The following is a 14,999-nucleotide window of genomic DNA, read 5'->3' as shown; positions in this document are numbered from 1 at the left end:
AAAATTTTACATAGTTTTATTTTTGAATGCAGGTTTTTTTTGTAAATAACTGTATATTTGTAAGTTCAACTTTCGTGATAAAGAGATTGCATTACGGTACTTGTATGAGGTGAATTGAAAAATACTATTTCTTTTGTTTTTTTACAGTGCAAATACTTGTAATCAAAAATAAATATAAAGTGAGCACTGTACACTTTGTATTCTGTGCTGTAATTGAAATCAATATATTTGAAAATGTAGAAAACATCCAAAAAAGTTTAAATAAATGGTATTTATTCTCCTATTAACAGTGCAATTAATCGCACAATTAATCATGATTAAGTTTTTTAATCACTTGACAGCCCTAATCTAAACACAGGTTTGGTCAGGCTCCTACTACCAGCTACTGCACCTCCATGTGAATTAAACTGCTTCCCCTTCCGCATGCTAGCAGGTGTTTAACCCTTGCCCTATGTTTGCAATGCAGTCCATTTTCTCCTATCAGAGCCCTTTCCAATTCCAGCCAACTTTACACACAGATGTCACTACAGTCCCATTTGCCTGTCTAGAATATCGCAATATTTTCTTTCCAATTATTAAAGAACACGGGATTTTGAGGCAACAGCTCAGACTGTTGGGTCATCAGCTCCAGTATCCTGACTGACAATACCAGATACTCCAGAAGAAGGAGAAACCCATCATGCACTTAGACAGTTTTACACTGCAGTGAAACAGGAGATTTGATTTCCCTTAGCTGTAAATGTTCCTGCTCATAAGATTATCCACAGCCCTTTTTCAGTCCAGCAACAGTACCAGCCACTCTACCTCTGCAATACTGAAATCAGCTCTAGTTCCTGGGGTGTCTAAGTACAAAGACAAGTTTCCCCTTTATAATCAGCCTTTTTCTCCTGGAATAGGGGTATCACTTCCTGACAATAGATGGAAAAACAACAATATAATGGAGGGACATAACACAACCAAACAAGGAGGGAAGAATTACATCTAGTGGCTGAAGTAAAGGAATAGGAGTTAGGACACTTGGGTTCTATTCCCTGCTCTGTCAATGACTCTCTGCGTGACCTTGGGCAAGTCAGTTAAACTCTATTGTCTCCATTCAGCTATCAATACAATGGGGGTAACAAACTTCACACCACCACCTCCCTGAGAGGTATGGAAATCAATGTTTGTAAAGTGCTTTGGCATTCTGGCATGATAGGAGCTAGAAAAGGGTAACGGATTTTTAGAGAGGAACATTTATTGGAAATATTAGTAAGTTCAGTCTTTGTTAGAATCACTGGGCAAGGAGAATTTGCGGGTTAATTCAGTCGCTGTTCTAAGATATCGCCTTCTCCTTGCTGCAGCCAATCACATCCAATCACTCACATTTAATCTCCCACTGATGGAATTGCATTCTGAACAGCTTATACTGATTGGCTGCATCAGAGGAGTAAATGTTTATACCCCAGCAGATCCTTACTCTGAAACCAGGGGAGAACTCAGACTATAAAAAGTTAAATGCATAAGGTGGGGAAGGGTGAAACAAATTTTGAATGACAATACGGAAGCTGAAAATTCCTCTCCCATCTGGGGATGGAGGGCAGACAGAGGGAATTGATATCAAAGTCGCCTTCCATCCCTACAGGGAGACGTATTAGCTGGTTACATAATAAAACTAACTGCATGGTGCTTCCAAGGACTACTGCAGAGACAAAGACCTTCCCTTTAATGCCACCAGAGATTACAGCAATCAAAGAGGAGAGGAAACAAGGGGAGGGATTGCGGGTGAAGTTCTGCGCAGAGGAAAATAACGCAAACAGTCTCTTTCCTAAATGCATTGCAAATCCCATCTGATTTCAAAGTCTGCTATAAAAACGATCTTGCATTAAAATGATTTTAAAGCTGGATGAATGAGGTAGAGTGACTCAGGTCCTGAGGCATGTGGGAGGAATTGTCCAGAGGAATCCAGAGCATGAAAGCACTTTGGGAACAGACCAAAGGGAACATGCCTGACAGATTTGCTAACCCACTTTTTATTCTTAAAGGGACACCAATGTGCTTTTCTCAATCTGACTGACTGTAAAACCTTCCTGGAAGCTTGAAAACAACAGGTCACTTCTTTCTGGGCCCTTGCATTGACAAACCCGGAGTCCCTACAACCTTCGCACCAGGTTGCCGGTGGAGCATTACCCAACACAATTCTGCAGCTTCTTTTACTTTTTGGGGGGCAATAGCATCCTCTTAACAGTTTTAGAAACAGGGTTTGCAGGTTAATTTGTGCTACCCCTTCAGGCTGGTTGACTCCATAGCAACAAAGCCAAATGCAACATTAGTGAAAGTTGCTACTGTTTTTTCCATTGCGTTCTTTGACAACAGAATGGTGATGTTTTAGAACACAAAGAACATTCCTAACCAATTATTTCAAGGTAGGTCAAATATGAGGCATAAACTATCAAAGGTGCTGTATTAGGTATGGAACAGACCAAAAGACAATGGCCATCACTTTGCAACCTGGTAATCCACCGCTTTTTTCTTTAGCATTTATAATATTTAAAATAGTCCAATCCTTTAAAGCGGCATTTCCTTATAACTGAATACATGCCACATAGTTCTTAGGTGCAGACAGGTAAACATAACTTCAATTGCATCATCAAGTATTTTTAATGACTAATGCATTTCATCCCTGAATTTGAAAAGCAATGCTTTGTTTACCTTGGCAGTTGAGCAAAGGCATAACAAGACCATGTGGCTAGTTAGTATTAGCTACAAATGCTGATATTTGCCTAGGACAAAGGGACTTTGATTAGGGTCTCTAGGCACTCTGGTAATATTAATAACCACTACCAAGGCAGCAATTGTGGTTGGCTAATTATAGCAGACACCACTCAGAACAGGCACTCGGATACTGTGAGGGGTACCACAGAAAGGCCTACCAAGAAAGCAAGCAACAGCCTGAATTGGGCTATGAAGAAAATAGAAAACGTAGGGATGCATTCACTAGCGTGGAAGGTGTCACCAAAGCACAGATACATCGCATCATAGTGACAGTTCTCCAGCAGCCAAAGAGGAGCATGTGAAAAAGTCCCATAGACGGCAAGGAAACCCTGGAGGGTAGCACCTTGCAGTCAACTCTCAGCTAAATTCTGAAGACCCCTCAAATTCCAAGGCCAACAAAGACCTTTTTAAAAGGTAAGCGGTGTAACCTGGTTCATGACGCTCCATAGTGGTGACACCTTCCTTACAGCAAAAAAGCCCAACATCCCAGGTAACTTTCCCTTGGGGGGATCAACAGTACCTTCTTGCTAAGCAAAACTCCTGGTTTGTTACAGCTCACATTGGGACTTTCTTCCTTTGTTTCTCATACAGGTTGGGTTTGTTCTGACGCATCCTGTCAGTCAGGACTTGAGGGTTTAAGTGGAAACCAAAATGAAATCCAATTAAATATTTATCTACTCTTACCATTAGCATCCTGGACTCCAGTAAGCGCTCCCACTGCTGCTGCAGTTTCACCAGACAGGACGATTTGTCCTCCCCCTTGAAGGGTGGCTTCCGCAAGCGTGGCGACAGCATGGGCGGCTGCTTCACTGCAGGCAGAAGGGACAAGAAAAAGAATGATTAGAAGAAGAGAGTAACTCAGCTCTGATGTGTTTGGCTTTAACCAAGTGCCACAGAAGGAGATCACACACACCAGGGTGACGAGAGCTCTCAGCAGGCCAAAGGAACGGAAATGATCATGTAGTGAATAAATAGTGGAAGAGGGGTGAGAGATGGACTAGATTAACTGGTCATAGGCGCCAACTTCCTCTCTACCCAGGGGAGTACTCGACCCACCCTCCGCCTGAGGCCCGACCCAACTCCATCTCTTCCTCCAAGCCCCCACACCTGCTCCACCCCGCGGTCCCACCCCTGCTCCGCCCGCACCACACTTCTTCCCGCCCCGCCTCTTCCCCACCTCTTCCCTCCCCCGAGCATGCTCCATCCCTGCTCCTCCCCCACCCTCCCACTGCCTCCTGCACGCCGCTGAACAGCTGTTCTGTTGAGTGCAGGAGGTTCCGGGAGGGAGGAGGAGGAGTTGATCAGCAGGGCTGCCAGCAGGCAGGAGGCACAGGGAGGGGAGGGGGAGAGCTTGGCTGGAAATAAACATCAAATGCACAACCACAAAATGGGAAACAAGTGGCTAGGCAGTTGTACTGTTGAAAAGGATCTGGGGGTTATAGCCGATCACAAATTGAATATGAGCCAGCAATGTGATGCAGTTCCAAAATTGTTATATGCAAGACATGGGAGGTAATTGTCCTGCTCTACTCAACATGGGTGAGATCTCAGCTGGGCTACTGTGTCGTTCTGGGTGCCATAATTTAAGAAAAAAGTGGACAAACGGGTCAGAGTCCAGAGGAGAGCAACAAAAAAGAGAAGTTTATAAAACCTGACCTATTAAAGTTTACAAGTTAACTAAAACTGGGCATGTTTAGTCTTGAGAAAAGAAGACCGGGGGGCGGGAGGGGTGGGGGGGAACACGACACATGACACACACAACTGATTACAGTCTTCAAATATGTTAAGGGCTGTTATAAAGAGGACTGTGCTCAATTGTTTCAATGTCCACTGAAGGTAGGAAGCGATCAGGTTAATCTGCAGCAAGGGAGCTATAGGTTAGATATTAGGAAAAATTTCCTAACTATAAGGTAGTTAAGCTCTGAAATGGGCTGCCAAGGGAGGTTGTGGAATCTCTATCATTGGAGGTTTTTAAGAGCAGGTTAGTGAAATACCTGTCATGGATGGTCTAGGTCTACTTGTTCCTGCCTCAGCGCAGGGGGCTGGATTAGAGATGACCTCTCAAGGCCCCCTCCAGCCCTACATTTCTAAGATTCTATAAAATGACCCAATTGGCCCTTTCCATCTCTAATTTCCCCTATTCTAAAATCCCTCTTCAGGCACATGCAGTTTCCTTAATAGCCTTTTGCAAGGGACTTTTGAAAAGCCCAGGTAAGTTATAGCAAGTGGTTTTCCCTTATGCACTACTTTGTGGACACGCAAAAAATTCTAAAACTGGAGAGGCAGGATCTTCCTGTACATAAACCATACTAGTTTTTCCCCATTAAAACACAATTTCCGATGGGTTTTGTAAATCTACCTTTAATAATTGTTTCAACCAATTCACCTTACCCTGAAGTAAGGCTCACTGGTCAGTTATTCCCATGATCTCGTCAGCTCCTTTTATCCAAGGCCAAAAGTTTGCTACCCGCCAGCTCTGTGGTTTAATAGTTCATTTTAATGAGAGATTAGCAGCAGAGTGACCTGTTGCTATTCATATGTTTGTTCCAGAACCTCTTCTTCAGATAGCTGAATATCTGACAGTGCTTCACCTCAATTATCTGAAATAGCAGATACGTCTTCTGCAGTGAAGATCAATGCAAAGAAGCCATTTAGCTTCTCTGGGATCTTCTTTAATTGCTCCACGGTAGTCCAAATGAACCTACCCCTTTTCTTGCATGCTTCCTATGTGTTATTTGTGTTTATGTCTGTCCCTCTTGACCTTTTTAATTTCCATCATAGATTTTATGTTCCTTCCATCTGACTTGGTTTGGGCTGGATTTTCACTGCCACCCAATGTCGGTTGGGCTCACAAAACCTCCCATTGCTATTTGACCCTACCGTTTCATTTTCTTGCCTTCTCACTTCCTTTGGCCTAGGAAGTATGCCACACCTCCTGCGCATCTGCACTGGTCCAAAGGTATTTATAGCGTGCGAAGACCAGCTACAATAAACAGACTTCACTTGCTGGAGCCGCCCAGCCTCCCAGCCATGAGAAGCACTTATTTAAATCCACTTTCAAGGGCGATTTAACATCCCAGTGAACTGTGAAGGCTGCATCACTGAAAAGAATACTAGTGCTTTGCTATACAAAAGCTCTTCCCATTTATGTTGAGCTCCCCAAATGTTTCTCTAATAACTCAAATGGCTGTACATGAAGCGTGCACCCATGGACGTGCCCTCCCCCTCATCCTCTCTTGCTGGAAGTTGCTCCTCTGCTTCCCATCCCTAAACTGATTACAGAGATGGCCTCATTTGTCACAACTGCACACATCTGCTCTTTACCATGACACCACTCTACCAGGTACCCCTAGAGACACCACGCCAGCACCCGATGGAGCGATGGCAGCTTTGTGCTAACATTAGGTAGAAACCTTCCAAAAGCTGGTAATAGTTGCCAGCTCTTAAGGACCAGGGTGTCCTCGAGGCCTAGTGACAGGTGGGAGACCTCAGCTCACTGCCAGGACTGCTGAAGGAAGTGGTGGCGGTGGTGGTGGTGGTGAAGGAGGGTTATGCTCCTTGAGTCAATCCAGAACAAGACTTCTGGCCAATGAAAGAATAGTATTGTGGGGCTGTGTAGGCTGGGAGTCATACCACAGGTCTACATGAGGGATGCAAAGTAAAAACGTGGGTAAGACTTCAGGGCCTTCATGAATCACACCTCTAGCCCCTAAGGAAAATAAATCAGTATATTCCCACCCTCTAATACACTTCCCAACGTCAACATCTCAACACTTCTATGAGTTTCTGCAGGTAGCCACATTCTCCCTTATACGTGATAAACATTGAGTCAGCTCAGCTGCATTGCAGCTTGTTAACAAGACCTCCTGAGGCACCATTACTCTGCTGCCATCAGAAAGCAACCTGCACTGTCACCGCAGAAGGGCCTGGGCTTTGTATTTTCCCCAAAGTGCACATGGTTCCCACATCCTACCTCTAACTAGAGCAGCCAAAATGTTTACTGAATACCTCACCTCACATTTTGAGGCTCTTGTTGCAGGTTCCCCCACTCCCTCCTGGAATACAAAGCTGGCTAAAGAGAGAGGTATTGCAGGAACCCCCGGGGATTGCTACTAGAGTTGAAGGGAGAAGAGTTATTTCTACTAAGGATTCTGATTTTCTGAAGTTAATTCTGTTATTTAATTTCTACCTGCCTAAAAGTGGCTCTCCAGTGGGACATGGGCGTGAGAAAGAGACAAATTATACATGACTAGGCTTGGCAGAATTCAATGTTTAGTTTTCATTGTTTCGATGGGTTCTATCAATGCGTCTTTTTTTCAGATTTTTATTGATCTACATATTGAAAACCGCTCCTGATACAGAGATGTGTTAGGCAGTGGAATAATCTACAAAAATGGTCAAAACCCTAGCCTTTGACTCATTTAAAAGTACACCGGAGAATGTTCTTGTGAATACTACTGTAAGTGGCCATCCTACAGGCGGGGAGGGGTGGACTGTGTGAGAGTATGCGTCTGAGGAAGTGGGCATTCACCCACAAAAGCTTATGCTCCAATACATCTGTTAGTCTTAAAGGTGCCACAGGTCTCTGTTGCTTTTTACAGATCCAGACTAACACGGCTACCCCTCTGATGTGTGAGAGTAGGCCTTCACTACAATGTTATGAATACTTTGTGTGGGGTGGTGGGGGGGTTTCAGTCATTTTTCATACCATCCCCTGAAAAGAGTTACCCAGGGTTTTTTAAAAAGTGATTTTACAGACAGCAAGTCTTTATCAGTAGATAAAGTTCATCAATATAACATAGTGGCCTACGTGACCATGTTCCGAAAGATACCTGAACCTGGATCCAGTCCTGGCCTCTTGCTGGGAGTAACGCAGAGGCATTGCATTCAGCCTATGAGAAGAATGCACTTCAAGCGACTCAGCAGCAACCTCTCCCATTGACTAAAGCGTGGCACTGTTTGGTACCAAAGGGGAAGAGATGGAATCAGGGGTGGGGAGGAGAGGAGAGAGTGATCTGATTGACAGACCCGGGAAATAGGTCTGGGCTAGTCCTGGAGCCTGCTGCAACGGAAATGTGGAATCAGTTTGTGGAATGCAGCTGGTACAAAGGTGGCTGTTTTAACAAGTGGTCTGTAGAAGAGGTTCCTGGAGCTCTACACTAACATTCCATGCTTTGCTCTTCTCCTGGCAGGATCAACCCCTGTTCAATAAACAGATGCCAAGAAAAGGAGGCCGAGTGCAAATGCAAAGCACAAATATAAGATAAAGCAGGTAAGAAAACCCAGCTTGGGTTCAGGGAATGAGCAATAATACCCCTGCCCTTTGGATCCTTTTCCCTCTCCTTGTGCTTGGGACAGTCTCCCGCTTCTCACTCAAATCCCTTTCTCAATAGTCTTTCAAAATGACCTCTGCAAGGTTCGTATCTCACCCTCAGATCAGCACTTCACATCCTCTGTGAAAACATTCTTCTGCAAATACCCAACAACAGCTCATTCTAAGCCAAGAGCTCTCCAAGCAGGAGGAGAAATCATTACCCAGGCAGCTCATTTCAGCTTCCCGGCTCCAGAACCAAACACAGGAGAAACACCTTCAACAACTAGCCTGGAAGAGAGATTCTGGTTTCAGGTCAGAGGAGACCGTACTGCCACCCACCTGGTTAAATCAACGTCATCCCTTTAACAGAGGGGCCCTCAATAATGTTGACAGAGGGATGGAGCTGCTTATTTAACAAGTGCTACAAGCACATTATAGCTCTTATCTGCTTTAAGTGGACACTCAATGGACAAGAGGGATGGGTACTAAATGTACCTTCCCTAACAGCACGTTTCTATTTCTGTGAGCTTCCTCATATTACCATGGGACACTAGGAAATGATCTATGAATGCTTTGGCATGGATGGGTTGGGAATTCTCTATGGAAAAATCTCTGTGAAAGACCCCAGACAATGTTCTTCCAAATGTATCACAGGCTTCTGTGCTGCCCTCATCGTGAGGGATAGCAAATCTGGCAGAAAGGTCTCCCTCGTTCAGTGACCTTACCCCATTTAGTCCCCATAGCTCCTCCTCTCACGGGTACCTGTTCAGCGCCATGGTAACGGTTGCTCCTTGTTGCATCTCTTGAGATGCTGCCACTGCTGCTTCTGCCAGCGATGCCACCGCCTGCGTGGCCTCTGAAGCCTGCGTCGTCTGGATAGTCATCTCACCCCCCTGTAGCGTTGCCCAATTCTGCTCCACCTAGTTGGGTGAAGAGAGAAAGAGAAAAGTTCACCTTCCCTGAACCTTTCCCACAGCTGGGTGGCTACTTCTTAAAAGGGGAAAGTCAAACACTGTCAAGATGCCTTTGAAAAATCCTACATGCTTTGATTCTTCTGTACACAACATCCTGAGAGCATCTCTGTTGGAAAAAGAGGTGCCTTGGGAGCAATTTAGAAACCAAGCTACAGGGAACATTTTGGAAACCATCCAATCACTTCTCATTCATTATCAAGGTGTTGACTCCCACTTCTGATCGACCCAGGATGCCAGCCTCCATTGCCTATCTGTGAACTTTCAAACACTTGCATTCGTGATTTCTCCCATACTGCCCCATGCATGTGGGAGAAACCCCCTCCAAAGATACAAAAACTACCTCATTATCCTCCAAATCCCTCCTTTGCCATGATGCCTACAGATGATGTGTCTAATATTTTTAAATTATTTGTATGCCCTAAGTGTCTAGGATCCCTAGTCATGCACCAGGACGCCATAGTTCCAGGTGCTGTATAAACACAGAACAAAATGTCTCATTATGTCCTTTGTACTCCCTCATTTGTATGCCCATATCCATCTCTTTTCTCTTGTATTATACTTAGGCGTGGATTACACTGGGGGGGGGGGGGGGGGGGAGGTGGGAAATCGATCTAAGTTACACAACTTCAGCTATGTGAATAACGTAGCTGAAGTCGACATACTTAGATCTACTTACTGCGGTGTCTTCACTGCAATAGGTCGACTGCTGACGCTCCCCCGTCGACTCCACCTCTCACTTCGGTGGAGTACCAGAGTCAAGGGGAGAGCGCTCGGCGGTCGATTTATCGTGTCTTCACTAGACACGATAAAATCGACCCCCGTTGTATTGATCGCTCCGGAGGTAAGCGTAGATATGCTCTTAGAGTGTAAGCTCTTTGGGACGGTCTTTTTGTTGTGTGTTTACACAGTGCCTAGGACAATGGGATCTTATGAATAATACAAATAATAGTCAATAGTTTGGAAACAGTTCTGTTCGTGTCTTTTAATTATTTCAATACATCTCATTCTCTCTTAACTAAGGACATTTACATGGATACAGGATCTTGTGCTTGCCACAGAGTTCACCTTCTCCTAGCTGATCATTCTCCACCCCAGTCTACTCTCCTCCAATTGGGACCTCACGTGTATCAATGAGTGTGTGGTCACAAATAGGATGTGAGGCACGAATGAGCATCAGGAACGAAAGATCACAGAATCAGAGGATGAAGGTTCTTCAGCCTTCAAAGAGCTGTGGACCATTTTATAAGAGAAAATTCCTCTCACAGACCCGTTCCCAACTGCGTAAGTCCCTTTATTGGCTGGTGCTGAAATCTTTCATTCAATTGATCATCAGGAAAGGCTCCACAGACCCCTTTCCATATACCGTGTCAGTGAAGAGATCTACTAGATCGGACTCAATCCATCCCACCTAGGCAAGTTTTTTTTCTTTCAGTTTGTAGTATCCTCTTACCCATGGTATCAGAGGTGAGGGGCTGAAGCAGAGTCTCAGGTCGTTATCTATATATAATCTATATGTCAGCAAGCCCTCTAGCCATTATCAGTTGTCATTTTCCTCGAGGGATCATGTCTGAGCAAGAGTTCAATGAGAGATTGATAGGAGGACGGGGTGGCCACATGGATTAGTTCAGGGAGACCATTCCAGGGGGACGGTTCCATGCACAAAGGGTGGAGTGGAAGAAGGTGCAAAGATGATGCGGGAGAAGTGTGGCAAGTGAACAAACGGCTGATAATGGCTAGCCTTTCTGGTGGAGTAGAGAGAGCTGCTCAATCAGATACCAAAACGGACACATAGAAAAGACCCTGAAGGTGATGCGAAGAAGCTTGAATTTGACGCGGTGGAGAAAGAAAGGTCAGTGGAAGGATTCAATGTGGCAGGGGAGAAGTGAGGTATTTAGACAACAAAGAAGCAAGCGCAAGCTAATTTTAACAGCTGTGTTTTGTGTGGCCTGCATCACTCACTCTTCCAGTCATCAGGGAAGCCAGAGGGGAAGTGGTTCCAGTATAAAGACGGGAGATGAAGGGATGGTTGAAAGTTTAACGCCTGTATACAGAGCGAAAAAAGGCTGGGTCTTAGAAACGGTATGGGAGAAGCCACAGCAAGATTTGTGCATCGCCCAGAGATGTGGAGCAAGGGAGAGAGAGGAGTCAAAGAGGACTCCTGGGTTGCAGGGCTGGTGGCGGGGAGGAAGGGGGCATGAACAGTGAAGAAAGGGAGGGAAAACAAAAGTGTTCAGTTCTGGTCACATCAAGCTCAAGCTGATATTCAGACATATAGAAAGAGATGTCATAAAACAGGTTGAGATGAGGGACTGGATGTAGGAAGTTTGGTCAGCAGTGGAGGGTGAGAAGGTGTAAAGATGACAGGAGAAATGAGGAGAGCAGATGAGAGGTGCAGAGAGAGAGAGAACGGACTAAAGATGGAGTCCTATGAGACCCCAACAGAAAGTGGAAGAGGGAAGAATCACCATCCCCACTGAAGAAACAACTAGAGGTGGGAGGAGAAGCAGAAGAGGATGGAGTCACAAAAGCTGAAGGTAGATTTCAAGGAGATGAATAACTGAGACAAAAGCAGCCATAGTTGAGGAGGATGAGGATGGAGTAGAGATTTGGCCAGAAATATGCCATTAGATATCTGGGTGAGAGAACAGTTTCATGGGAGAGGATCAAGGGTGGAGATGGAGGAACTCAAAGGCAATGGATGTAGACTGTATTTGAGTTTGAAGATGAAAGGAAGATGAGGTATAAGTTAGAGAGGCAGATGGGGTTAAGGACTTTTTCTTTTTTAGGCTGGAAGAGACCAGAATAGGCTTCTATTGTGAGGGGAGGAAGCCAGAATTAGAAGAGGAGGGTAAGGATGAGGCAGGAGGAGAGATTAGAGGAAAGCAGGCAAGAAACCTGTGTGTTGGTAATGGGGAGGAGGAGAGTGTACCAGGGATGAGAGGGAGGTAGTGTTGGGTCTCATCAACTTCTCTTCAAAAAAGTCAGCAGCATCTTGTGTTGGAGGGTACAGGAGAGGGAATCGAAGGCAGCAAATGATCAGCTGCAATTGCTGGCCCCTGAGTCAAGAAGGCAGGAAAAAGTAATGAAGTTTGACCAGGAAGAGTGCAGAACCAAAGGAGGAGAGAATAAATCTGTAGCGAAGGAAGCCTGCATGGCCGCAAGACTTTCTACAGGGTGTTCACTGGCAGTGGCACAGAAATGGATGAAGCAGATGGTGGGCGTGAACCCAGGTTGGAGGTTGTTGGAACAGACTTTGCTGTGAGTGAGAGGTGCAAAGGAGTGGAGGAATGATAGAGAGTGGAGTGGGGGGATTCAGCTGGGTCAACAAAAGATAGAGAGAAGACAGAGGGGGAAGCTGAAAGTGGTAGAAGAGTCATTGACATCAATGAACTGTAGGTCTCGGCTGGGATGGGGGGGAAAGGCAGGAGACAAGTGTGCAGTGTTGAAGGACATGAAGTGATGGTCAAAGAAAAGGGGAACTTGATGATGAAAAGCTCCGAGCAGAAGCAGTGTGTGGTGAAGAGGTCAAGGGAGTGGCCATTTTGGTGAACTGGAACGTTGATCCGGGGTGAAGGTTACACAAAGAGGAGAGGTTTCAGAGTAGCAGCCGTATTAGTCTTTAGCCGCAAAAAGAACAGGAGTACTTGTGACACCTTAGAGAGAAGAGAGGACGACGAGGGAAGTGGCTGCAGGATCAAATGGGGCATCAATGCAGAAGCAGAGGGCACTGAAAATGAGGTAGAAGAGATTGCAATGAGAGAAAGCATGACAGCCAGGAGTCAAAATGTGAGAGGAAGGAGGATGAGCAGGAATCAGGAGGATGGTAGAGAAGAGGCAAAGGGATTGTTGGTCTCAGGGAGCGTGGCGGCAAGGAGGGAGAGAGAAGCATAATACTCCCACCATTTCCTCTAGGCACACCAAGAGACAAGGTGTGTGCAAGAAGTTGGCGCTGCACGAGAAAGTGGCTACAGAGGCAGTGTTGGGATTGGAGGGGTGTATGTAATCCAGGTTTCTTTAAGTGCCCAGAGACCGAGGGAGTGAGAGATGAAGAGATTCTGGACAGCAGAGATTTTTTATTTGATTTTTTATTTTTTGAGACAGAACAGGAATTCCAGAGAGAAGGGGAGGGTCAAGGTAGATCACATGGTGCTGCCTACCAGCCTTGACAAAGTCCCCTTAACAAAGAAAAATGCTCAAATCTCCAGACACTGATAGTAACTTCCGGAAAGGGAGGAAGGTTTCTGCCACATCATCCAGGACAGGAATGGAGTGTGAGGTGCTAGCTTGGACTGGGAGGGGAACCCCAGGTAAGAACACAGACACTTGGATTACAAGAGGTCCACCACCAAACTACAGTTTGTCTACATGAGAAAAGTTTTACCTGTTTATAAATCGGTTACAACTTTGTGTTGACAAGGGTGAGATTTTCAAAGACAAGCTCCTAACTCTCATGGAAAGTCAATGAAGTTAGGCATCTAATTGCCATTTGTGCATTTGAAAATCTTCCCCAAGGCCTAAAGACAAAGATAACAGGTCCTGGAAACCCTCTAGTGAATATGAAGTACTTTTCAAGGCCAGAGCCCAAACAAACAGCTTGTGTCTATTCATTTTTTCAGCTGCAAATACTCTTTAATACAGAACAAAGCTGTTTTGTGCTGCCACCTATTGCCATGAAAACCTTATCCTTACGGAGCAGAATAGGTGGACCATTCCACTCCATCACAAGGATTGTACTTCACCGAGAAACCTAGGCACATGTCCAAGAGGGAGGACCACAACTTGCAGTGAAACAGCAGTCTCTAACTTAAAGGGGGGAGGGTTGGGGGCAGAGGGAACCGAGAAAGGCAATTCCAGTACCTGTCTGAGTTATAGGAATGTTCTTTATACAAAATGCATTTTGTTTCTTGATTTAAGGAAATTATATAGGGTTTTTTTTGGCACTGTAAATTTAAGTGCTTCCTCTTTAAAAGCTTGGCATGATCAAGCCCTCAGTGGGAAATGCAGCTTTGCCAAGTTTGAAAAATCTGGTTGATAAATATATAAATGAAAGTACTGTACTGTATAGTGCTTTCCTTAACATTTATACCACTCTGCATTGATACACTGCCCTTTATCAGAGGAAAGCGCAAGCCAATTACACAGTAATTAAGTCTCAATAACCCTTGGGGGTGCTGCAGAGAAGTGTTCCCAATTTACTCATAGGGAAATTGAGGCAAAGAGAAGTTAAGTGGCTTGCCCAAGGCCACAGTGGCTCTGACTCAGAAAGTCCTAAACCTTAATCCCCCTGCTGTAACCACGACTGAGGCTCTAGGCTCAAGGCTATCCAGAAATCACATGAATAAGTATATCTGGATAGCTGCATACAGAATACATACATCTGCTATTATTCCAATGGAAACTACGACTGAGATTTACATGTACAAAAGGTAGGAAATTCGGCACTTCGGGTCTCCTAGTAATTGTGCATACACACACCTTGAGTCACAATTACCACAACATTGCACTTTCTGACTTTGACCCATGGAAAATATCAACAACAATGTTGCGTTAATGTTGATGTCAGTTTTTAACACGACAGCGTGTGGTACTAGGCTTTTGCATTCCCAGTACAGACTTACCGTATATACTCGATCATAAGCCGGTTCGTTTAGAAGCCAACCCCCCCAAGATGGGTAAGTAAAAATGGAAAAAATTTTTATAACCCGTTCATAAGCCGACCCTATAATTCAGGGCTCAGCAAACTTTGGCTCCCAGGCTATCAGGATAAGCCGCCGGGGGGCCGAGATGGTTTGTTTACCTCGAGCGTCCGCAGGCATGGAGGTAAACCTAAGTAAACAAAGTGTACCGGCGCGCCAGCTGCTTGCCCTGACAGGCCGGGACAGCAACTGGTGGGGAAATTTTTTTTGGGGGGGTGGGGGGAGAAGCTGGGGGTCAGGGGAGTAACCCCTGTGACCACCCCC

The 14,999-nt window shown here is 45.2% G+C and overlaps 1 protein-coding gene across 2 annotated transcripts in view; it reads right to left on the bottom strand.

The window, feature by feature from the left end:
- NRF1 (nuclear respiratory factor 1) overlaps window positions 1–14,999 on the bottom strand; it is a 107,151-nt gene that overhangs the window by 35,258 nt on the left and 56,894 nt on the right. For both annotated transcript variants that reach the window (XM_054014233.1, XM_054014321.1), the window contains exons 9-10: window positions 8,828–8,985; window positions 3,436–3,560 (exon numbers count right to left, since the gene is read on the bottom strand). In XM_054014233.1, the coding sequence (XP_053870208.1) occupies window positions 3,436–3,560; window positions 8,828–8,985 (283 nt within the window). The remainder of the gene's footprint in view (window positions 1–3,435; window positions 3,561–8,827; window positions 8,986–14,999) is intronic.

The sequence above is a fragment of the Malaclemys terrapin genome, chromosome 1 (assembly GCF_027887155.1).
Source record: "Malaclemys terrapin pileata isolate rMalTer1 chromosome 1, rMalTer1.hap1, whole genome shotgun sequence".
Taxonomy (NCBI): Eukaryota; Metazoa; Chordata; order Testudines; family Emydidae; genus Malaclemys; species Malaclemys terrapin.
Note: the sequence above shows the minus strand (reverse complement) of the source record. Positions and strands in the feature narration are given on the sequence as shown.